This window comes from Chrysoperla carnea, chromosome 2 (genome assembly GCF_905475395.1).
Source record: "Chrysoperla carnea chromosome 2, inChrCarn1.1, whole genome shotgun sequence".
NCBI classification, from domain to species: Eukaryota; Metazoa; Arthropoda; class Insecta; order Neuroptera; family Chrysopidae; genus Chrysoperla; species Chrysoperla carnea.
In genome coordinates, this window is record NC_058338.1 from 49,649,802 (window position 1) to 49,673,498 (window position 23,697).

Sequence of the window (23,697 nt, forward strand, 5' to 3'; positions counted from 1 at the left end):
TTTTCAATAAAATTATTAAAAAAACAAGAACAATTTTCTAATTTTAAACGAACATTAGAGTTAACTGATTTTATGATTCTAGTGTAACTGACTTTAAAACTCGGTCACCCAGTACCAAACATGTTAGTTCAGCCATTGTTTTGAATTTTTGCAACTCGTATTTTTGTATGTTTCGTGTAACGTTGTGGCATTGCTCAATTGGGTCTTGTAATACAATCGGAGTGTCGTATAAGCATTCTTCTTTATTTGCTGTAAAAAAATTTATTTTTTATTTAAAAATAAACAGAAAATAATTTAAAGATGGAAAGGACTTTACAGTTTTTATGTGCACATTGCTTATCATTCAAAAACGTGAACGTTTTTTTTTTGAGATGTAAGAGTTTAAAGTTTATTCATTGGTTATAATAAACCTTTCGAGAGCATATATCTGGCATAATATTCGAAAAAACCTTGGAATTAAAAATGTATTATTATATTTAATATTTTTCTTACAGTCCTGGTATCTCAGCCTTTACCTAAAATCGTTTGTAGGTGACATATCGCAAATTGAATTCGTTGGTCAATAGTAAGTTTGGATTAGAAACACAGAGATTCGCGATCGTATAGCCTGGTTACTTTTAATTGCCTTCCAATTTTTTATCTCTGTCTCTCAAAAAGTTAAACTTTTTGGCAGAATAGAAATAATCATAAATTTACTTACGATTGCTAACAAAATTTTTATAATCCACCATTTCAATAGGTAAACTTAAACCATCATTTTGAAAATTGAGCCGATTTACAGAATGTCCCATATAAGGACAAATCACATCTGTTTCAAAATTAAATTTGGCATAAAATTTAAAAAATTTATATAAATGTTCTGTTAACGACATTTGTTCTTGATTTATTTTTAACTTTTTAAATTCCTCGTGCGTTGAATAATCATATACGGGCCATCCTTTAAACAAATTGAAATTAAATATAAACAAATAGTCAATCAATAAAGGCTTTCACCTAATAACCACAATTGAATTTTTTTTTTTAAATATCGCTTTTTTTATTTTATACAATATTTTTTTTTTTTTTAATTTCATTAAATTAGAAATTAAATTTGTGAACTAAAAGCTGAAAACGGAAATGAATTAATTCAAATTTTACATACCTGCTTCATTTTTCAATTTAACGCATTTTTGATTTATTTTATGAACTGATGGCAATACCTTTTCATTTTGTAAATAAAATAAAGTCATTAAGGAAATTGCATAGTTTGTAAATTTTTTTGACCATGGCCAATTTTTAAACCATAATCGTAAAATTAATATTATTTGTCGCATTATAGGCAGATGATGAAATAAACTAGATAAAATAGAAATTTAAAAAAAATTAAATTTTCATTTTTAGTAGTGTTCTAGTAGGTAGAATTATATTCTTACTTTTTTACGATATTTAAGAGATTAAGAGGGCGGAGAAGGAAGAAATATTTAGCTTATTAGTTTAAAATGAGACACGCGATATATATTTTATATAAGCTTATAGACACTAGAGTTCTTTGCTGATTATCGCTTTAAATTTTGATCTGTGACAAATTAAATTACGAAATTCAAAAGTTTTAACAATAGGGTTTTCATTTAATGTTTCGGACAGATGTCAATCAAGTAAAGATATATCATATATTTTAAGGCGATTCTTCACTCATTTTTCATTATTTGATTGGCGTGAAACTTTATAATTTTTTTAAGACTCCTCTTAAATATTAATTGGTGGAAAAAAATATTTATAAAGAAAAGCCATTTTCCAGAAAAGAATGATTAAAATTGCATTTGAATTTCAAGCACTACGGTTATACCCTTTACCCTATCGATTTGAAATTTGGATATTTTATTGGATTTTGAAATCTATATTTATTCAAGGAGATTGGCTTACCAGTTACCATCTACGGACCAACATTCAACACATCTACGGGCCCTTATAACACTATAAATGTATTTAAAAAAAAAAAAAAATTAACGATACCTCTTTAATAATTCAGTATTAATTACTGATAAACCGCTCTTAACAGAAATATCACAGGACATATCACATTTCTTATTTTTAGCTTTGATTATTGGTGTACGTGTATTTTTAATATAAACTACTGCACCCCAAGCACCATATAATGGATATCCTACTTCATCGAAATATTTTGCTATTTCTTTATTTTTTTTTATTTTTTTCATATTTATCACATGGCAATTATTTAAAAAAAATTTATTTAATTTACACAAAAATTCATCTTGTGCATTTTCGTCGTTCGTTAATTCACCATCTAGAATATAAATTTAAGAATCTTAGTATTTACTATAGCGATTGGTACGTTGTATTCTCTTAGGATTTGACGAAAATTATGAATAAAGTTCGAGATCTTGCGTTAAATTTTTTAACTTCATAAAAATATATTTTAAACAAAAGTTATTCGTTTAAAAAGTACAAACGAACATTTTCGTTTTTATATTTTTCTCCTATCTTTTAGATAAAATATAGATGTATTTAGATAGATGTAGCGTTTACATAGAGCTTCTTTTCGTTTTTTGTAATAGAAATTTTTCTAGACAAATAAAGTGGTAGGTAGCCTTTATATTGCATTGTAAGTTTTCATGACAATAATCTTGTTAGTACTTATTATCGGATAAAAAAAATTATAACTGCGGTATAAATCTTTACACACAGGAAAAATGTTTTTTTTTTCTCAAGAATATATTTTAAATTTGAAAGAAAAAAATGTCTTAAACCAAGAAGTTTTTCTGGATTAAAGTAAATTTCTTTTTGCTCTAAAAATATTGTTTACTTTCTTTTAAAATACAACAAATTTTTTTGCGGCAAGAAATTCCTTGTATTTGACTGAGTAGTCCAAAGTATTTACCGATCCGAGAGATACACAGCCAAAATCTGTACGAGATTACTGCTTGGAGATTTTAGTACAAGTCAAGGATTTCGTCCTATCTGACGATTTACACCAGGATCGTTCTTAAAATCCCAATCAGAGGAGAGTCTTAAGAGAGTTGGTCTATCTCTAACATGCCTGTTAGAGATAATAATCTCCGAAGGGAACCGTTTTCGCTCCTATTCATTCATACGAACTTTTTGTAATGTTTCAATGTCAAACCTAACATAATGTCAAGAATAAGTGCCTAAAGAGGCGGGCATTATTTTTCATAATTTAAACAAGTAAAAAATTGCTAAAATTTAAAAACAAAAGACAATTATATAGGAATATATGAGCTTCTATACGCGTTTTCTTGTGTAGAATTAACTCCTAGAGTTACGATCATTCCTACCGGCTTACACTTTTTGATAGTGTGACAGGCAACCCTACACTATGGACACATATTTGATACAACAGCTTTAAAACTGCAGGAAAACCGCAATAACTCGAATTTTTTCATTTTCTATTGTTTGCATTCATTGTTATCTGTGTAAATAGAATATTTCAAAACAAAATCTCTCAATTATCACTGCCTATGTGAACTAAACACTAGAAAATTATCATCCCTCTGAAATTAATTGGAACCTCAATTAATTGGAAGTTGTTTATTTCAAATTTCTCGTATACTAGAACTTTGGTAAAAATATTCGATATTTCTTATTTAAGCTAAGATTCTATTTATCCAGGTTCTAGCTTATTTGCTTAGTTCGAAACATCCTCAGATGAAAACAAAGTTTTCAAACCTGTATCAATAAAAACATCCATATCATTAGTTGTTCCAGTAGCTAATCCAGTTACGCGAGATCCAAATAATTTAATTGTAAATTTTTTTGGATAAAATTCTTTTATAATATTTTCTAAAGATTCTAGAACTATCTTTTTCGATTGATCTTTTAATTTCTCTTTTTCAGCTTTCATTACTTCCTCGTGTCCCCATTTATTTATTAATTCTACAGATGGAAACATATCAAAAATATCATGAACATCTAAAAAAATAAAATTCCAGGTTAACAAAAGAGAAATTTCTATGAAAAAATTTCATAATACCTGAATTTTTACAAAATTTTGGTTGTGATAAATTTTTATATTCATCTGAATAGTTAGTTTCATTTAATACTAAAACTCGTCGTCTAGACCACCTCTCTTCGGATTCATCATCGGCAGTACTTTTTCCATTTCGACGATTACGTCTACCTTTTTTATTTTTTTCTTTAGACTTTGTTCCATTTTGTTCTCGTTCAAGCATTTGCTCCAATAATTCACGTTCACGATCAAGTGTTTCAAAATGATACGTTTCTTGTATGTGCATTTGCCATGATAATACTAAATTTTCGTTGAAAATTTCAATTTCATAATTGCATTCATCGCATCTGTATATAACTTCTGAATTTGTTCCCGGATATAAATTTAAACTATTATCATCTATAAATATTACTTTACTCTCTGAAAACAAAAAATTATTTGCTTAATTAAGAAATTCATAATTGATTAGTTCATAACCTAAAAATTTGTCAGTGATATCTTATTAAACATACCCAATTCTCTACCCATTTTATTTTGTTTGGATCTAATTCTTCTTAATGCCATTTCAATGAAATTCTAACAAAAACTATTCTTCAACTACTTTATTATAATTTTAAACATTTATTTTTGCAAGCTTAGCTTAGTGATAGTTTTGTTTTACTAAACTAATAATGACACTATAGCAGTAATGAATCACACCGGGTTTTCCCCTAATTAAAAATATAATTATTTATAAAAATCAATTTTAAATCTTGAAGAATGTGTATGCCCTACTTATACTACTCAAAAAATAAATCTAATCATTTGGTTATTTTCAATTAATAATACAAAACTCAGCATTTCTGTAATCGGCTTAATAATTTGATGCAAACAGCAGTGAGCAAATATAATAAAATTTATATTTAGCTTACGCATGCCTCAGTGTCAATTAAGCTATTTCCAACCATAGGCTTATATAGGTACGTTATTTCTTTGGAATGTAGAAGTAAAGGAGCACAATCTATAATGGCTGTTTGATGCCGCTCATGTTAGTGTATGTGTATATGTATGCATGCATGCATATGTATGAACTGTATGTTCTCTGAAAAACCAATGCCATCTTAATTTAATGCCATTTCAAGGTCATTTTTCAACACAGAGTTTGTGCTCCTTACTAACGTAATTAGGCCCCCACAACATTTTTTTGATGGGTTAATTAATTATAAATATTTTTTAATCCATTGTTCGTCGTTTGTTCTTCATTGTTTGATAATTAAAATTATTTGTTCGATCGTTGTTTATTTATTATTTATTAAACAATTATTTGTCATTAAGTTAGTCCGGGCGTTGGGTAAAATGGGGGGGGGGGGCATACTATTGATATCCACTTTCTTTATCAAAGTATTTTAAGGAATTATTGATTGTTCGTTTATTATTAGCAATTGTTGGATTATAAATATTTCATATTAATTTTTTTTTTTTTAATCATTTATTCAATTGCAGACGTTTTTCCTCTTTTGTTGCGCATGCGCGCATTGTTTATATATCATCGCCAATGTTAAAATGAAAACATATCGGTATCGCATATGATATGCGGCATATCGCATCCACTTACAGGCTAGCATTCGCTATTTTCATATCTCTATGGTTTAGTTAGTAGTATTTATAAGAAAGTATATATTGTGTTTTATAAAGAAGTGTTCCAAAATTAACGGAAGAAGCTCGTATCAGACGTTAATCTTAAGACATCCTTTATTATTATTATATAAAAGTGATCGAATTTTACTTATTTTGTATAAAATCTTTAATAAGAAAAGAAGAATCTCTGTTAATTTGCTTTATGAAAATGTACAATATGATTTTTCATGAAAATTTAGACCATTTTTTTGTTTGTTTGTTTGTTATAAATAAAGAAAAATCGTTATATATTTTAAATTTTGTTTTATTTTTTAAATTTTCTATTCAATTTTTTCTTTCAGAACAAAATTATTGATTAATTAATTATTTAGTAAAAGTAAGTATTTAGTTAATTATACTTTTATAACAAGGTGGGTGGCAGGGTGGATATAGCACTTGCCTATGAGACTAAGTAACACAGGTTCGTATCTTGGTGTGGATAACATTTTTACTTTTAAATTAAATGAATTTTTGCTGATGTTTAAATTTTCCGCTCTTTTTACAGTTAAAATTATCTATATAACCCGCCCTCTTGCCATAAATTATGTCAATTATACATATGTCATAAATCACTATTCTGTCAGGAGGTGGGAATTTAAATAATCATAAATATATCTAACTCTTTAAAATCATGTTCTCCTGTTACAAAATATTAAAAATATGTACAAAAATGGCTAGCTCCGCGATCTTAGCACCTCATGTGCGGAATTTCGATTGACCAATTATACCATCTGAAAGGTCAGAAATTGGTCATAAAAGGTCAGTTGGTCTCACTAATTGGTCAGCATCAGAAAATTTTTTATTAAAGATTGAAAAAACTCCACCTATGCGCGATCGGGAAGCATTCGCTGATAATTGGTCAGCTAATATAAATAATTTTGGTCAGTTTAATTTTATATTCAAAAAATAATATAATTTCGAAAAAATTTTCAATTTTTTCAACATTTGTACTAGGAGAACATAAGTGGGAATTAGTAGTTCCTGATAAGGAGAAAGGTGAGTAAGTGTTTTCACCCCGAAAGTCTAAAATTTTATTTTGGCAGAAAGTTATTGGTCTGCCCACTAGAGGTCACACTCACCAAACACGGGTGTGCAGACCACTAACTTTCTGACTTACGAGGTGACAACAATTACCTTGCTATCAGGTACTACTTATTCCGTCCGTCCTTGATGTTCTCCTAGTAGAAATGTGAAAAAAATTGAAGTTTTTGAACGAAAAAAAACTAATTTTTTCATCATTTACTAGGCAAACATGCTGTGGTGGAAATTTGAAAAAAAATGAAAATAAAAATCAGATTTTGCTTAAAAGATTTAAGGAACTTTTTTTTAATATATGTCCTCACCTGGTTTCGAACCAAGGGACTATTTATTCGAAGTCAGATACGCTAACCATTATACCATTAGGGCTCTGTTATTCGTATTAATAAATAATTATATTGATATTTTCGACTTTATTAAATTATAACAAAAAGTAAAACTCATTTTCGGAAAATTTTGAGTAGTGTTATTACAAAAAAAAAAAATGGCAAACGAAGTTTGAAATACTTACCTATCGTGAAGTTCGAAATACTCACCTATTTTTAACTGAAATAATATTGTATAGCTACAGAGAGATGGGGAAAAATAAAATAAAAACAGGGTTTGAGTTTTCAACTTTATTTAAATGAAATCAAAATACATAAAAACTATTTACGAATTACTTGCACATAATTCCATATAATTAATTTCATCTTAAAAAAATTTTTTTGCATCAACTTTTTTTTTACAAACCAAATACCACACAAAAATAAAATGAAAATCCAAAAAGAATATTACGTATTTACAATCCAACTTCTTTATCTCACCTATATTTTATAAGAATTTGTTTGTACCTTTACTAAAAAAAAATTAATTAGTTAATTAATAATTTTGTTCTGAAAGGAAAAATGGGATAGAATAAAATAAAACAAAATTTAAAATATATAACGATATTTATTTATTTATATTAATTTGAAAACGTTATCCCGAAAATTGATTTTTTACTATATAAAATAACCATTATTATTATTCATTCAAATTTTTTATAGGTGACATATGTACAAATATATATAATACAAGTGAAAACAAACAATTGACTGAGTTAATTGTTGAAATACCATGCATAGTCAGTGTTGATTTATTTATCACATTACACATACAAACATGTGACACATACATAACTGATAATCAAGTATAGTACCTATTATAAAATTTCCGCCTAATTGGCGCCCTCACGAGTAAACAGTGATGTTTATGAAAAAAAATTTTACATTTAAACTTTTGTTCTATCTCTAACGGTTTACAAGATGGGTCCTACGGACCCAAGACCCAATTCACCTATGATGCTCATTTACGAACTTGATCTCACTTTTTACGTCCTGAGTACGCTGTAAAAATTTCAGCTCGATATCTTTTTTCGTTTTTAAGTTATCGTGTCCACAGACGGACGGATGGACGGACGGACAGCCGGAAATGGACTAATTAGGTGATTTTATGAACACCTATGACAAAATTTTTATACTAACATCATTATTTTTAAGCGTTACAAACTTGGGACTAAACTTAATATACTATGTATATTTCATATATACATGGTATAAAAAGAGTGAAAAATTTAAATAAAAGGAAAAATTCATTTTTTTAAAAGTAAAAATTTTATCCATTTTTTTTTTTTTTATATGTATACTATCAAATATACATGTATATTTGATAGTAGTACATATCAAAAAAAAAAATTATAAAAAAAATATTTCCCCTACTCTGTCTGGTTTATAGTGAAGAGCTGTGCGTAAGTACTCACTGCCCTGATAAAACCATCCGGCTCAAAGCATGCGCGTTACGACAGAAACAACTTTTTTAATTTTTTTTAATATGTATTAAATTAAACTGACCAATTATTTATATTAGCTGACCAATTATCAGCGAATGCTTCCCGATCGCGCATAGGTGGAGTTTTTTATTTTTTCTGCGAATGAGGTGCTAAACTTATTAATTGACCTTGAAAAACTTTAATCTTTAATAAAAAATTTTCTGATGCTGACCAATTAATGAGAACAACTGACCTTTTATGACCAATTTCTGACCTTTCAGATGGTATAATTGGTCAATCAAAATTCCGCACATGAGGTGCTAAGATCGCGGAGCTAAATTGGCTTGGTTATGCTAAAATCAGAAACTTTTTAATAAGAAAACATATCATCTAGTTTATCTCACTCATAATCTCCTATTACAAAATTTTAAAATTTGTATTTATTTAAATTAAAAAATCGCTCGTTAAGACTAAAATTTGAAATAGGAGAACATGTTTTAACTTTATTACACTTTTTTAAAACATATTCGCCTATTATGTATTTTAAAAAAAAACTTATTTTGCTTGCTTTTTAGCTGTACATACTAAAATTTATTCTTGTTAGATTTTGTAATAGGAGAACATGTTATTAAAACAAAAAAAATTAATTATGTTAGTCCTACTTTCCTACATATGTCATAAATCATTCTTCTGCCAAGGGGTGGGGTTCGATCGTTGTTTATTTATTATTTACTGAAATTTTATGTTATTTAAATTCCCACCCCCTGACAGAATAATGATTTATGACATATGTATAATTGACATAATTTATGGCAAGAGGGAGGGTTATATAGATAATTTTAAGTGTAAAAAGAGTGGAAAATTTAAACATCAGAAAAAATTCATTTAATTTAAAAGTAAAAACGTTATCCACACCAGGATACGAACCAGCGCAACTTGGTTTCATAGGCAAGTGCTAAATCCACCCTGCCACCCGGCTTTTTTATAACAGCATAATTAACTTAATACTTACCTTTGCCAAATAATTAATTAATTGATAATTTTGTTCTGAAAGAAAAAATCGGATAGAAAAGTTTAAAAAATAAAAAATAAAACAAAATTTAAAATATATAACGATTTTCTTTATTTATATAAAAAAAAAAAATGAATAATAATAATATAGGGTGTCTTAAGATTAACGTCTGATACAAGTTTCTTGCGTTAATTTTGGAACACTTCTTTATAAAACACACTGTCTTGCAATTGAGTTGTTGAATAAAAAATAATAATAAATTTTTGTATTTTATATAAATCCTTATACCAAAAATACTTACTAAAAGGCAATTTCCAGCCAAAATAAGCATATCAAAACAATTTTTTAGTAATTATTTCCTATATTGGGGATTTCCTATATGATTAAGTTAAGTTGGTTGAATGTTCCTTGATGGTCCTATAAACACATAACAAAAAATTTCATTAAAATCGTTGTGTATGTGTAGCTTTGATCACCCGTAGCTCGAAAACTACCCGTTTAAAATTTTGTGGTCGTGAGAGCTTTTGATCAGAACGATCCGAAGAACATTTTAGAGGCGGTTTAAAAAAAATTTCACAGAAAGCCATTTTCCTATTTAATCTGCGGGGTTCTTTTCATTAATTGAAAAAATTTTTGAGGGGACACTACTTTCTAATTTAAAGTGTTCTTGTACCTATTACCGGTTAGGTACTTCAGTTGATTATTAAATTATCGCGAAGGCTTAGGTCAATTAAGATGCCGAACAAAAATTTCAATCTTCAAGCTCTTTTGCCCAAACTACAATTATAAAATTCGTGTATTTTATATAAAATATTGTAAAGAAATGTATTACAGCATTATAAAAATTAATCAAAATTTCTCCATCTATTGGACCTTAAAGGGTAAAAATTAATCAACAATTTGGTAAACATTAAATAATAATTATTATTACGCAAAATAAATACAAAAATCGTTTATAGAAATTACTTTTTAGGTTCAAAATTTCAAACTCATCATAAAATCCCAGCATAGAAATTTTGTGTACTTGCATCTGGCTTCAGTAAAAACCGATGGAATCATCTGCTTATAATTATGTTATTTTATATTATTAGCTTAGAGTAACTAATCTTAATTTAGTCTTGGTCAGACCCCATATCTTCATCCTCATTGTGGTCTACTTCGTCGGCGGGTCCTAAAAATGAAAATAAAATTTGTTGGTTTTAATTCACTAGCATTGAAAAATGTCATGTATCCTAAAAAAAGGTCCGATTCGTGAATTTTACTTCATTATATTGGGAATTTACATTATTATGTTAATTCCCATTAACTTATTAGTATATTAAGTTAATTGAAAAATTAGAGGGAGGAAAACGTGTCATTTACAATCTATCGTCGGTTTACAGTTTTATCAGATTTATTGTAAACTAACGGTTTTTACAATTAATCTGTACATAAAAAATGTCCCGAATGACTGACTGACGGACCAACGCACAGCCTAAATTGCTGATCGTAGAAACCTGAAATTTGGTGGGTGTGTTCGTTATATGACGTAGGCATCCGATAAGAAATGATTTTCCAAAACTTTATCCCTAAGGAGGTGTGAAATAGGGGATGAAAGTTTGTATGAAAATTTGTCATTTTTAAATCCACTACTTGGCCGATTTTAAAAATTATTTCACCTATAGAATGCTACATAGTCAGCAAGTAACGTGAGCTGTATTTTATTTGAACAAAAATTAGGGTTCCGCATAAAAAAATTAAAACATATTAAATGGCAAACAAAAGGATAATTAAGTGAGGGTAAAGGAATAAAAGGCTTTAAACGCGATAGTCTTTGTTTTTAAAGTTGAAATTGCTTAGCGATACGGGCGGGTAACTACTGGTATATAATAAAACATAATAAGGTGTTAGTGTGCGCTCGCTATTGTCAGCCGTCAAATACTTTCAACATGATGAAAATCAATCGATAAAATTGATTTAAATCATAAATAATTAATTAAAACGTGCGATAACATAATTTTTTTCTTGTGATTCATTCATTATGATTTATATAATACAATTAATATTATATTATTTATTGATCTATCTACTTTAATAACATATTATTTTAAAATTTTTCAATAGTAAAATGCCGAGTAAAATTCCTAGTTAAAAATTATTCATACTAATTATTTGACTTTTATCTTTTACAACTTTTTAAAATGGTTGATTAGAGAAAAAAGCAAAAATTCAAATTTTTATTAAGAAGCTTGGCAACTGTACGTCTTTAATTAGTCTTAAGTTTCTTGAATATATTTAGTATTTAAAGAAAAATAAAAACGAATTGATTTATCTAGCTTACCCATATCTCTTTTCTTTCGACCATATGCTCGCTTTGAAGTAACTGGAACTGATTCCGTTTCACCATGAACTAATGAATTTCTATATTGTAGCAATGGTTGCCAATCTTCACCTTTACTTGATGGCATACCAGCTTGTAAACGTCGATCCAGGAAATTTAACCTAAAAAATAACCCAATGTATTTTTTAATACATTTTTAAAATTTTCGACACTGAAAATTCGAAGACTACTCATTTGATTTGCGAATAAAAAACACTATTTTTTGTTGCCAAAATGTTGGTGAAAACTATGGCTAAAGTTCAATTATTGGGCAGACTGTATATGCATATAGTGGTAACTCTTAAATATTTATTACATTTTATTAAATTATCTATAACGCCCTTTCACGGGTCTCTGGTCACGGGTTGTGATAATTGAAGTTGTTAACTTGGTAACATATTAAAAAAACCAGTTAAGGTATATCGTGAACTATTATCTCGCCACCTGTGACTGAATTCAACGAAGTTATTAGAAATCTTAATCGGTAAAGTAGATAAAAAGAAATGTTTATACACAGAGTTATACACGTTATTCGACACGAAAGATTAAGGCTTAACTGACTGATTTTAAGAAAATTTTGTTTCTGGGATAGAATAAGGTTTATTGGCTATATATTTAAAAAAAATTAACTTTGTAATATGCAGGATGACCAATTATTGAATTTCCAAAGTTATTGCCCATTAAATGAATCTTTTATTATTTTTGAATTAAGTCATTTAATTTTAACTCTCGAAAAAATACTAGACATCCCCAGCCCAATTCAAATTAGAAATGAGGCAAATTATCAAACTTACACAACACGCTTATCTTGTTTCAACAACTTATTAGTAAATTCAGTTAAAATTTCTAAGAATGCTAAATGTGGTGGAGGACTTGTTGGATCATCAAGACGTTCAGTATTTTTGACTGCAAACAAAATACCAGCCCGATGCAAGGATGCAATTGCTTCACGATTTTTAACAGCATCCAAACCGAATGATAATGCAAATCGTTTTGCTAATTCCTAAAATAAATAAACGATTAAAAATTTTAAATGATATAAGATTTCATTAAATTGGTCTCACCTTAAGTGCAGTAAAATCTTCATGAGTGTTTACTTTTGGATTTTGCTGTTGTAATGCAGTAAACATTGTTGTAAGACTTAAGCACATTGTTAATGCACAATTTGTTTTGTTTATTTCACGGGCTTTACCTAATGTTGTTTTTATGATATCACCATAATCATTATAATACTGAAATTCAAAAAAAAATTTTTTTTTAAAAAGCTTGTTATTATTCAAATCAAGATGAGCATTTCTGTGGGCTGTATTTTGTTATTAACAAAATTTCAAAATGATAGAACTTTGAAAAATATCAAAGGTCTATCTTTTATAATTATTAGAGGTTGAAAATTACCATTGTTAAAATATACTGAGTGTATCATAATAATGGTCAATATTCAAAGGGCTAAGGTATGCTAAATCAAGCATTTTGGCAAAATAAAAATGTGTCCAGTTCTGTTCCTAAAAAACGGCGAGACTGCAGAATTTGACACCATTCCTCCAACAAAATCAATATTGAAACTAGAAAATTGCACCATATTAGATTCGGTAAATTTTCACATTTAGATTTTTTCCACCCCCAAAAAATCTGCCGATTACATTTCCGGTTTATAAAAGACGTTTATCTAAACGTACTATAGACTCCAAAAGGTTAGAATGTACGTTCCGTAATATTTAAGGTAAGTTTAAGTCACAATTATTCGGAAAAAAAGTAAATATCGACTTTAAGAATTTTTTAGAAGTAATTAATCATTACATAGTATAAAACAAGGTCGCTTCCCGCTGTTTATATCTATGTATGCTTAGATCTTTAAAACTACGCTACGGATTTTGACTATTTCTAATAGATAGAGTGATTCAAGAGAAAGGTTTTTATGTATAATACATGCATAATATAATAGAGAAACACTGATAATTTTAGATGTTAATGTGATGTCGACGAAATTGGGAACATAGCGAGGGTAAGTGACGGCATATGAAGTGAAGGTTATCCCAACGAAGCGGGTAGTTCACAGCTAGTACTTATTATAATACGATGCAAATAGATTTTAAAATCAACCTACCTTAACATAATGTTTAAAAATATCAGCAGCAGCTTTTGTTGGCATTATATTATAAACAATTAATTTACAGTATGCAGCCAAAAAATTACGACGTTTATGTAATTCTTCAATACGACGCTCATCATGTTCATCATCCGCCTCTTGTATGAACACATATATTTGTACAAATTCATTTAAAATACTTTGCATGTGTAATTGTGGTTCGTATACTAAGACACTCATCTGACTATGTCGTGCACTGACTAATTGATCACTGAATACCACTAATAAATCACATATGGAAATGTATGCTTCCTCTTTTAATATTTGTTCTGTCGACTGATGCATGATAATCAATGATGTATTCATGAAATTATGCAATCGTTCCTTTAGTTCATCAATTTCTTCATTGGCAGACCCACCAGTTTCTAATACACTTTCTACTTGTGTTAAACCCCACATTATTGCATAGAAACAACTTGAAATACAATATTTAATTGCCTACAAAAATATATTCATATTTAACCTAGTTCAATTAGACGCCATAAACATAATGTAATAAAAAAAAAAAAAAAAAACGTAATCTTATAATAAATATAAATGTGATAGGTTAGGTTAGAGTGTCTGTCCTAGGGTGGGACACACTTAGACCATAGGGTCCGTTGTGATATCGTAAAAAGGTTGGCCCATCCCCGGCCACTAATCCATGAACCATTTGGAGCTGTTTTAGAACAGCAGGAAAGCTTTGACGTCGACTGACGTGATAAAAAAAAAACAAAAATAATAATATAACTCAACTCAAAAATTTGCATTAAAAATTTTTGGGTCTATTGACACTTTTGACCAGCAAAGATCTTGCACAAAAGCAATGTAAAAAAATACTTACTATTAGAATAAAAATATATTATATAGTAATTAGCTTGATAATTATTTATAAGGTAGTCTAATGTAATTCTACAAATATCCCAAAGAAAATAGTGTCACATTTAGAATTATATTTAAACTATGCGATCAAAACAAAAGTTTTTCTACGAAATTTATACAATTATATAATGTGACTTGTCTCGATTTATATATTTTTTAATAGATATATACTTTGATTTATTCCATTTTACAAAATATCAATTAATGTAAGCAACATAAAAAAATTATACAATAAAGTTTTATTTCAAATCACTTAGACTACTTAATAAAGAATTATTATCAGGCCAATTAATTTGCTGCAAGTTCCTTTATTCCCTTATGAATTGTAGTTTTTTAAAGGCTATTGCAAAATTAGTATACAATATCATATTGTTTTTATATATCGATATATCATAAGTGTTATCGATAAATCGATTTGTTTCGATGTTCTCAATGCATGCATTTTATTTTGAATCAAGGATAAAAAATTCTTATAAATAAAATATAATATTTAATATTTCACCTCTACAGGTAATCCAATTTCTGATAAATTAGTTAATTCTGCAAATAGATCAGGCCACAAATTCCATTTATTTAAATTGTGTGATGAATAAAATACGGAAACTTTTTTTAATGCGGCAACAATATCAAATATTTCATCTTCTGTTGGATTATCATTCTGAAAAAAATTATAATTTTTGTCACGTTTTAAGCTCTTCTTTCGCAAAATGGCTGTCCCTCTTCGACAGTGGCATTTTTCGTGGTTTCTTTTCATAATACTTAGATGTATTTTTCAGATTTTTTTTAATGATTTTCATTTAATAATAAGTGTCATTTTGAAATTTTATGGCACCATATTTTTTATTTTTTTCTGATACATGATTTAGCTCATTAATTATCACGAATATGAAATTATTTGTAATAAGTTTTCCATTTACAATATATACTTGTTAAAAACAAAATAGTTTTTTCCAACTTTTGGGGGAAAATATAAATGGAGATAAACGTAAAATAATTCTGACCACGATGCACCCAAAAAAGCGGACTCCTTTCAAAAAGCAAAGTTTAAGGTTGTAATATTAGAAGTAATCATAAAAATACTTACCGCAGCCAAAAGATTTTTATAATCATCCAAAGTTTCCTTGCAACGATTTACAATCATATCAATAATTGTGGAACGAGCGATATCGCAAGGACGAAAGATTGCCTGACCCTCAGTACATAAATATTCAAGTGATTTAGCACATGTTTCCAATACTTCAGTTTCTTGATGAATTTTTACAATTTCCTTTAATGTTTCAAGCAACTGTTGAAGACTCTGTAAAAGCAAAATAGTGAATAACTTGTGTCTAAAATGTAATCTTTTAACTTACATTTTCTTGACGATTCTTTGTATATATTTCAAGATCAAAATATTGTGGAATTGTTAACAAATTTGTTAATTTTTCATGATCAGCCTTATATTTGTTTAATAATTGTGGTAACGTTTGTATGAAATGTTCAGTTAAACGATGTTTATCGTCATTGGTTTGTTTTTGTTCTTTCATCGATGTAACCTGGAAACAAAAAAAAATCGACTTCATTAAAAAAGGTTTACAAAAAATATTACATTTATTTATGAGATATTCTACTCCTTATTTAAAACGCTAGATAGAGTATCTCTTAGCTGGAAAACTCAATAATCTCTTAATGTAAAATCAGCTTTATAGTAAATTTAATATAAATTATAAATTATCATATTACTTGCAGTTACTCATGCGCTTTTAAAAAAGTTTTAAAAACAAAGACTACAGTGTTATAGTCTTCACTCCACTTGCACTCATTTATTCCCCATTTAGATCATGATTTCATGGGTTTTAATATTTGGGTGTGCAATATAAAAAAGAATTTTTCGAGTCCGTCTAGTAGTTCCAGAGTGTAGTGTGTTTAAACGCACAACCAAACAAAACTCTTCCGCTTCATTATGATAACATAGATTAATTATTATTGGAACTTACCTTTCGGTTAGGCCCTCTACCAACAGGTGCTTCACCAGTTGCCGCTTGTCGTACACAACAAACCATAATATCAATTAAACTTGTTTCTTGACGATTATCCAAACTTTCTTCATGTGGTCCTGGCTCTTCTAATAATAAATCAGTCATACATTCCCAATCTTTCATCATAGGATTTGACTCAATTAATGAATCAACTAAATAAGCACCATGCTCGTGTAACTCCGATTCAATGAAAAATTGTACCAAATCAATAATAAATGGTGTATTGGGTAAACGACGTTTACCTCGCCCACTTTTACCCGGATCAACACCAGTTGGTTGAAACAACCGTTCATTTAAAAATTCACCAGCTGCTTGCGCTACTTGACGATGTGATGAGTATACTAATTCGTAAACATGTTCACAATCTTTATCTGATAAAATGTCATTATGATGCCTGTGGAAAGAATTCAAGATATTAATTACAGATTTTTTCGTAAGTACAAAAAAAGTAAATATTGGAAATTTCAGACTATCGCTTATAAAGACAATTTTTTACTTGATAAGCAAATATTTCGATTAATTTGTTAACGATTATAATATTTCAAACAAAAGTTGTTGATTCCAAAGAAGATAAGAAATAGAAAAACACTTTATGCACTGATATTTAGCACGAAAAAGATGTCCACCAATTTAGGAATAATAAAAAATTGTTAAATCGTTATTTTTCAAAGTAAAGGTAAATGGAAATTATTAAAAGCTAACATTTTTTCGATAACCCAATAAAGTCATTGAAAATTAATTGCAAAAAAACACTTTCAGTAGCGGATACATTTGATTAATTTGATTTATAGCTAAAGATAAGTATCGAACATAAAATAACAACTTTACTTACTTATGGATGCTAATTACTAAGCGAACGGCTTGTACAGCAACATCATATTCTTTATCCAGAGTCATAGCAACAATACGGTCTTTAAATTTATTGGTAAAAAGTTCCAATTTTCCTTTAAGTTCTTCTGAAGCATAAAGAGGTTGTAACGCCAATAGACAACGCAAACGAACATCTCCCACCTATTTATTACAAATAAAAATTTGAATTTGAATTTCCTTTTTATTTAAAAGTCGTATTAAAACTCGTCAATAGATTGTGTGTTTTGAGAACTTTTAAGCAGGTAATACGCATCCACATACTTACCAGAATAAAATCATTCTTTGTACTCTATGATTCTAAATGTACATATTTTTTGAGTGATAAAATTAAATAAAATAATTGAAAGTAGTCAATTACATTTTACATATAATCTAAAAATACATGTGTTCGCTTGGCGAAATAATAATATTGAACATCCCAAATGAAATCATCGTTTCGCCTAATAAATATTATGTCTTTAAATTACCTTATCGTGTAAAGTCCACCCAATGTATTTCAAATATGAATCATCTAGAAAGTTGGTGTGGAATTTTTGCATCCAAATACCAATTTCTGTCATGGATATTGCTCGAATTTCTGGCAATGTATCTCTACAGAATAAAATCAAAATTAGGTTAAATTTTCTATCATATCTGAACCAATGCGTATATTTTTAATAAAAAATAGTAAAAAAGTTTATATACGCATATGTTTTAAAACTTTTGATTTTCGAGATACAGGATGATCATGTTTCTAAACAAACATATATAATATCGATAGTAAGTAAATGATAATGCTAAAGTTTATTTTGTCGAGATTCCTTACATAAAAATATAACATAATGGCCATATAAATACATGCACAAAGATTTTTATTCATTTTCGAGATCCAATCATGAAGGATTTAATATTAAAAGCCTTTGATTTGTTTATTCGACATTTATTTATTATTATTATGCAAAGAATCCCAAAACAATAATATACTTACCATTATCATATTTTTGTTTTGAAACTTTATCACCCTTTATGTCAAAAAAGAAAAGTTTTAATCTATATATTCATATTAAGTTTTCGCCTTTTTTTAATTCAAGGAACTTATGTTCTTGTGAAGCTTTTTCAGATTTATTATTAAATAATTTGTATATCGGTAGGGTCTCTAAAACTTTAAATGGATTGCTATAATACGAACCTGTAACGATGAACAAACACTGATTTAAACATATACGTTAACATATTTTTAATTTCATCAATATTCTCTTCTAATTCTTGACGTTTAGTCATTAAAGCCTCTAAACGATCACTAGCACCACGTTTATCACGTGCTTTTTGTCGTTCAGCTTCGTATTGACGCAAAGTATTATCTTGATTTACACTCACAGTTAATGCAACATCAACTAAAGCTGTCATCAATTTCATTGCTAAAAAAGAGAATAAATATTCAAACTTGATTCAGTTTTTAAATCGACTACAAACGGAGGGGGGATATTTATCACGAAATTGTGTGAGTTAACTCATTATAATTTATAAGGTATGCGTTAATATATATTTTCTAATACTTTTATTACATCCATCACTATAAGGTAGATATACATAACTTTAAAATTAGCAAGGAAAAACATTTCTTATTAGTAAAAATAGTAAAGTTCCATATAATCCGAAAACGGTGTTAGACGCCTTTATAGAATGATCAATAATATATTTCATAGTTCCATTTGGTAAGTTAAATTTCTCAATTTTTTTAGAAAAATTATTAAAAAAGAACAAACTTTTTTGAGCCTTTTTTTAATCTTCCTAATACCAAATAAGGGAAATTACATTAAATACGTAGATGATAAGGTGAAATTAATCGATTTTGGACTAAATTTTTAAACAAGCTGATTTATTGACGATTCGTATCTGCCATTCTTATACTCTAGCCATCTTCCAAATGATTTTTTAAACATTTCCGAATTTGTCTAAAATAATTCATCTTTTTATGATATTAGAAAAATCAAAACTTAGAGACAGTGGCAGAATCCTATAGCTTTGCCTGCTTAAAATAGCATTTTTCACCCATTGATGTCTAGAAATCGGATGAGAGGTTCTTCTCGAAAAGAACATAGAGTTTCCCTTGGTCTGGGTGCTGGGGACACCCACTTGTGTAGCTTTAAATTCGTATCCAAAAAATTAATAATTATAATAGTTTAAATTACCGGCTAAAGTAGCTGTATGACGAAATGCTCGTACTTGTGAATCAGATAAACCAGTTAAAAGTGATATAATATTATCCATCAAAAATTGATCGTAAATAATCGAATACTGACATTGTTTCACTAATGTTTGCACGAAATCACAAAAATTTTGACGAAATTTTTTCCATTGTTGTCCAGTCATTATTAATGGATATTCTCCACTTTCCTAGGAGGTAATATTATTAAATAGGAATAACATTTAATAAAATAGAAAACAAAAAAAAAAATTTACTTCATCAAATTCTTCAGTCATTTTACGGATAATTGATACATGTTCCATTGTGGCTTGCATTTGTGGTGTAATACGTCCTTTACACCCTGACGCATTTATGAAGAATTGCATCAATTGGATTAGTGCTGTTTCACGATTTGTTTTGTAACCTTCGATCCAGTCATCACAAATGTTCTTAAAAGAAAAAGTTTTACATTATAAAGTAAATAACAACTATCTTAAAATGGACTTCTCTTTAGAATAATTTAAGATTAAAATTAATTGTCCTCAATTTTTTAAGAATAAGCTCGGATTTTACAAATTCATTCGTCTAAAACTTACCTATTTGTCCAGCTAAAAATACCTCAAAATCTCAAGATCAATTTAAAAAATTAAACATCTCTTACCGTTTTCAAAATAATATTTAAGGGTTACAAAATTGAAGTAGTTTACTATTTCATTTGTCTGCAATCTTTGACTTAGAAGAAATTCGATATTAAACAGAATTGTTAATTTTTAAATATACTCCCGAGTATAAATTTCGACATTTATACTCGGGAGTATATTTAAAAATTAACGATTTTGTTTAATATCGAATTTCTGCTAAGTCAAAGGTTACAGACAAATAAAAAAAGTAAACTACTTCAATTTTGTAACCCTTAAATATTATATTGAAGACGGTAAGAGATAGAGTTTTGTTATTTTTCGAATTCTAACTATTTTTGTTTCAAATATTTTTTCGAAATTGTAATAGAGATGTTAGAATAAACATGTAATTAAAATTTGCTCTGATAAATTCTGTTAGATCCTAATGAAGTAAAATGTTGTGTAATTTACAGTGGTGATAAGATAAAAATCTTATGCCTGCATCACATGGCTTCTTTATACGCAATAAAGTAACAGAGCAATTTGTTGTTATAAAAATTGGATATAAAATTGTAAGGTAGTGAATAGAAGTAAACAATATTTTCTAAGTTTGCTTATTCCATTCTGTATTGTTCAGAAGAAGAAGTATACAACTAAGTGTTACAGCAGTCTTAAATCCAAAATTCCACCACGAATAGTTTCTTCAATATTCGAAATACATACGTACATACTGTAGATAATATGGCGAAACTAATCTAAATTGATTCAGGGATGCCTAATTTAGATAATTCCCTTTAAATTGCGATACGGAAATTATCCGCGATTACAATATTCCTTTTCTATATGTTTAAAAACAACTTCTAGCTACCATGAAAATTATCAGTTACAAATGTGTTATCATCTTAGCTAAATAATTAAACATGAAATAATGCGTTTCGAGCTTAAGTCTTTTCGAAATTTTTTAACTTCATCCGTTTCGTATTTAATCTCTCAACGGAAAGTAGGTCATAATTAAAATTTTAATCTTCTTTGAAAATCGCAGATATATATTAAGGATGTCTAAGACAGACCGGTAATATGATAATCTAATTTAAATATCATATGTAGGTAGGTATAACTATTCAATTATTAATAAAACTTAACTGCTACTGCATTTATTTATTATACTTACTGGGATTGAACCTTTACAATTTCGTATAATGAAATACAAACTATTTTCATCTTCTGCATTTATATCAGGATTTGGTTTACGACCGGTTTTTTTGCGACGTGTTTCAGCAGGAGCAGGTGTTGCGGGAGGTTGTTCCACAATACGCCGTTCACTTAATGGGGCTCTATCTCTTGCTTGAGATTGTTGAACACCTAAACAAATTTCAATTTTTATACTTTCAAATCTAAATGAAAGACGAATGTAGCTAACCTCGTAGCCTAGCACGGGTAATTCTTGGTACATGACCACCAGGAGTTGGGGGAGGTTCGTAAGACATCAAATTATCTGTAGTGTTATCAGATGCATTTTCATTGCCGGTTTCCCCATACATTTCACTAAAAAACAATCGCAACTTTAAGTTAGAACCTTTTTTAATGAAAATAGAATTTTAAAAATTTACTTGGTTGAAATATAAGTATTTCCATATCCAGCGTTGTAGTTGTCATCACTGTTATCATATTCAATAGGAGGTTCCTCCATACATATTCGCTTCCCTCCGCGTCGATGCATCTTGGATTTTGGAATTTTTATTCATTCGTTTATAAACAACTAAAGTTTTAAATTCTTGTCAAATGACATACGTAAATAAACCCGAAATGCCTGTAGCTTGTACAATAACGGTATCAATCGGTCAAATTAATAACTACAAAACGCTTGCCTAAAAGAATTGTTGCGACTAGTATAAATTCAAACACGAATAGAAACTAATAAATCACAGACTTACATTAAATAAGGTAAAAGTCAATTTAACAACTTTTCTTAAAAATGCTCCTAGAACGTCAGGAAAAAACCAAATTAAAGCATTTTTTAGGTTTAACGAATCTGTTTGCTGAAATAGTGAAGAATTAAAAATTTTTCTTTAATTAACGAAAATAATTACACAATTTATTTGCTAATAAAAGTTATTTTTTGCAATTAAAAATGAATTAATGGTTTAAGTTAATAAAAAATAAGTTGTTGATTACCATTATTTGTTATTAAAAATGCTTAAAATGTCAAAAATTATAACAAATATTCTCAACAAAATAATGTTTTTAAGTAAGTTTCTGAATATGAAGTAAAAATGGCGAATTTGATATAGAATCATTTTTGTATATGCAAGCTTTTTTAGCCTTTCATGTATAATTTTAAAGAATTTATTTTTTTTTAAATAATAATTATTCTTATATTTTATAAAAATTAATTTTGTGTTTTGTTTCCTAAATATCATGATTAATTCATCGATTTACAATCATACGGCTAAATAAAAAACCATTAGTTCTCAAAACTCATGCTAACTTGATCTCTTTAAAATGAATTGTTAAATCATGAATTTGGGTGCGAATTTAGTTTTTAACACAAAAACACTATAAGAAAATACGATAAATACATTAATGTATTTATTTTGAGAATATTCAGTACCTAAATTTCTTCATGTTAACAATATTCATTAACAAGTTCTCAAAACTCATGCTAACTTGATCTCTTTAAAATGAATTGTTAAATCATGAATTTGGGTGCGAATTTAGTTTTTAACACAAAAACACTATAAGAAAATACGATAAATACATTAATGTATTTATTTTGAGAATATTCAGTACCTAAATTTCTTCATGTTAACAATATTCATTAACAAAAATGCAACTTAAATAATTAACAACCTCATCTTTAATTAACTTAATCCATTTATTCATTTTTATCAATCACCCTTTATACCTACATCTTTTGTGAAAAAATTAATATCGATTCTCTGTAAGGTTTATGAGAAATTAACTATCAAAGTCAGTGTTTTTATCAAAAAGAGCACATTTCTCATAATATGTATAGAGAACCGATATAAATTTTTCACAAAAGACGTATAAAAATATGGTGAATAATTGATAAATAAAATTTTAACTTTTTGTGTATCATTTTCACTTTTTATCGAAAAAAAATGCACGTGTTTTACCATTCTAAGTGTTATAACTATAACATTATATGTGAATCACACGTAATATTATAGTAATAA

At 28.0% G+C, this 23,697-nt stretch overlaps 2 protein-coding genes across 2 annotated transcripts; both read right to left on the minus strand.

The window, feature by feature from the left end:
• On the minus strand, window positions 1–4,660 carry LOC123292744 (terminal uridylyltransferase Tailor-like). The gene is made up of 7 exons (XM_044873458.1): window positions 4,477–4,660; window positions 3,989–4,384; window positions 3,685–3,927; window positions 1,993–2,284; window positions 1,142–1,335; window positions 701–937; window positions 1–249 (listed from the first exon to the last, which is right to left on the minus strand). The coding sequence occupies exons 1-7, from the start codon at window positions 4,526–4,528 to the stop codon at window positions 71–73; spliced, it is 1,593 nt and encodes a 530-aa protein (XP_044729393.1). The 5' UTR covers window positions 4,529–4,660; the 3' UTR covers window positions 1–70.
• A 5,756-nt stretch (window positions 4,661–10,416) lies between these two features.
• Window positions 10,417–22,325, minus strand: LOC123293153 (cohesin subunit SA-1). Its single transcript, XM_044873873.1, has 17 exons — window positions 22,111–22,325; window positions 21,921–22,045; window positions 21,672–21,862; window positions 20,156–20,329; window positions 19,885–20,089; window positions 18,882–19,110; window positions 18,181–18,304; window positions 17,676–17,854; window positions 16,802–17,237; window positions 16,178–16,360; window positions 15,910–16,122; window positions 15,328–15,483; window positions 13,923–14,402; window positions 12,883–13,050; window positions 12,613–12,821; window positions 11,780–11,940; window positions 10,417–10,630 (listed from the first exon to the last, which is right to left on the minus strand). Exons 1-17 carry the CDS (start codon window positions 22,218–22,220, stop codon window positions 10,572–10,574), a joined length of 3,402 nt encoding a protein of 1,133 aa, XP_044729808.1. The 5' UTR covers window positions 22,221–22,325; the 3' UTR covers window positions 10,417–10,571.
• Between the last annotated feature and the right edge of the window lie 1,372 nt (window positions 22,326–23,697).

Coding starts and splice junctions, on each gene's coding strand:
- LOC123292744 (XM_044873458.1), bottom strand. CDS start 4,528: ATGGCATTAAGAAGAATTAGATCCAAACAAAATAAAATGGGTAGAGAA. Junction 2,285..3,684: donor GGATGTTTTTATTGATACAG/GTTTGAAAACTT, acceptor TTTATATTCTAG/ATGGTGAATTAACGAACGAC. Junction 250..700: donor TAAAAATTTTGTTAGCAATC/GTAAGTAAATTT, acceptor ATTTTTTTACAG/CAAATAAAGAAGAATGCTTA.
- LOC123293153 (XM_044873873.1), bottom strand. CDS start 22,220: ATGCATCGACGCGGAGGGAAGCGAATATGTATGGAGGAACCTCCTATT. Junction 16,123..16,177: donor CAAAGAATCGTCAAGAAAAT/GTAAGTTAAAAG, acceptor TTGCTTTTACAG/AGTCTTCAACAGTTGCTTGA. Junction 12,822..12,882: donor AAGATTTTACTGCACTTAAG/GTGAGACCAATT, acceptor TATTTATTTTAG/GAATTAGCAAAACGATTTGC.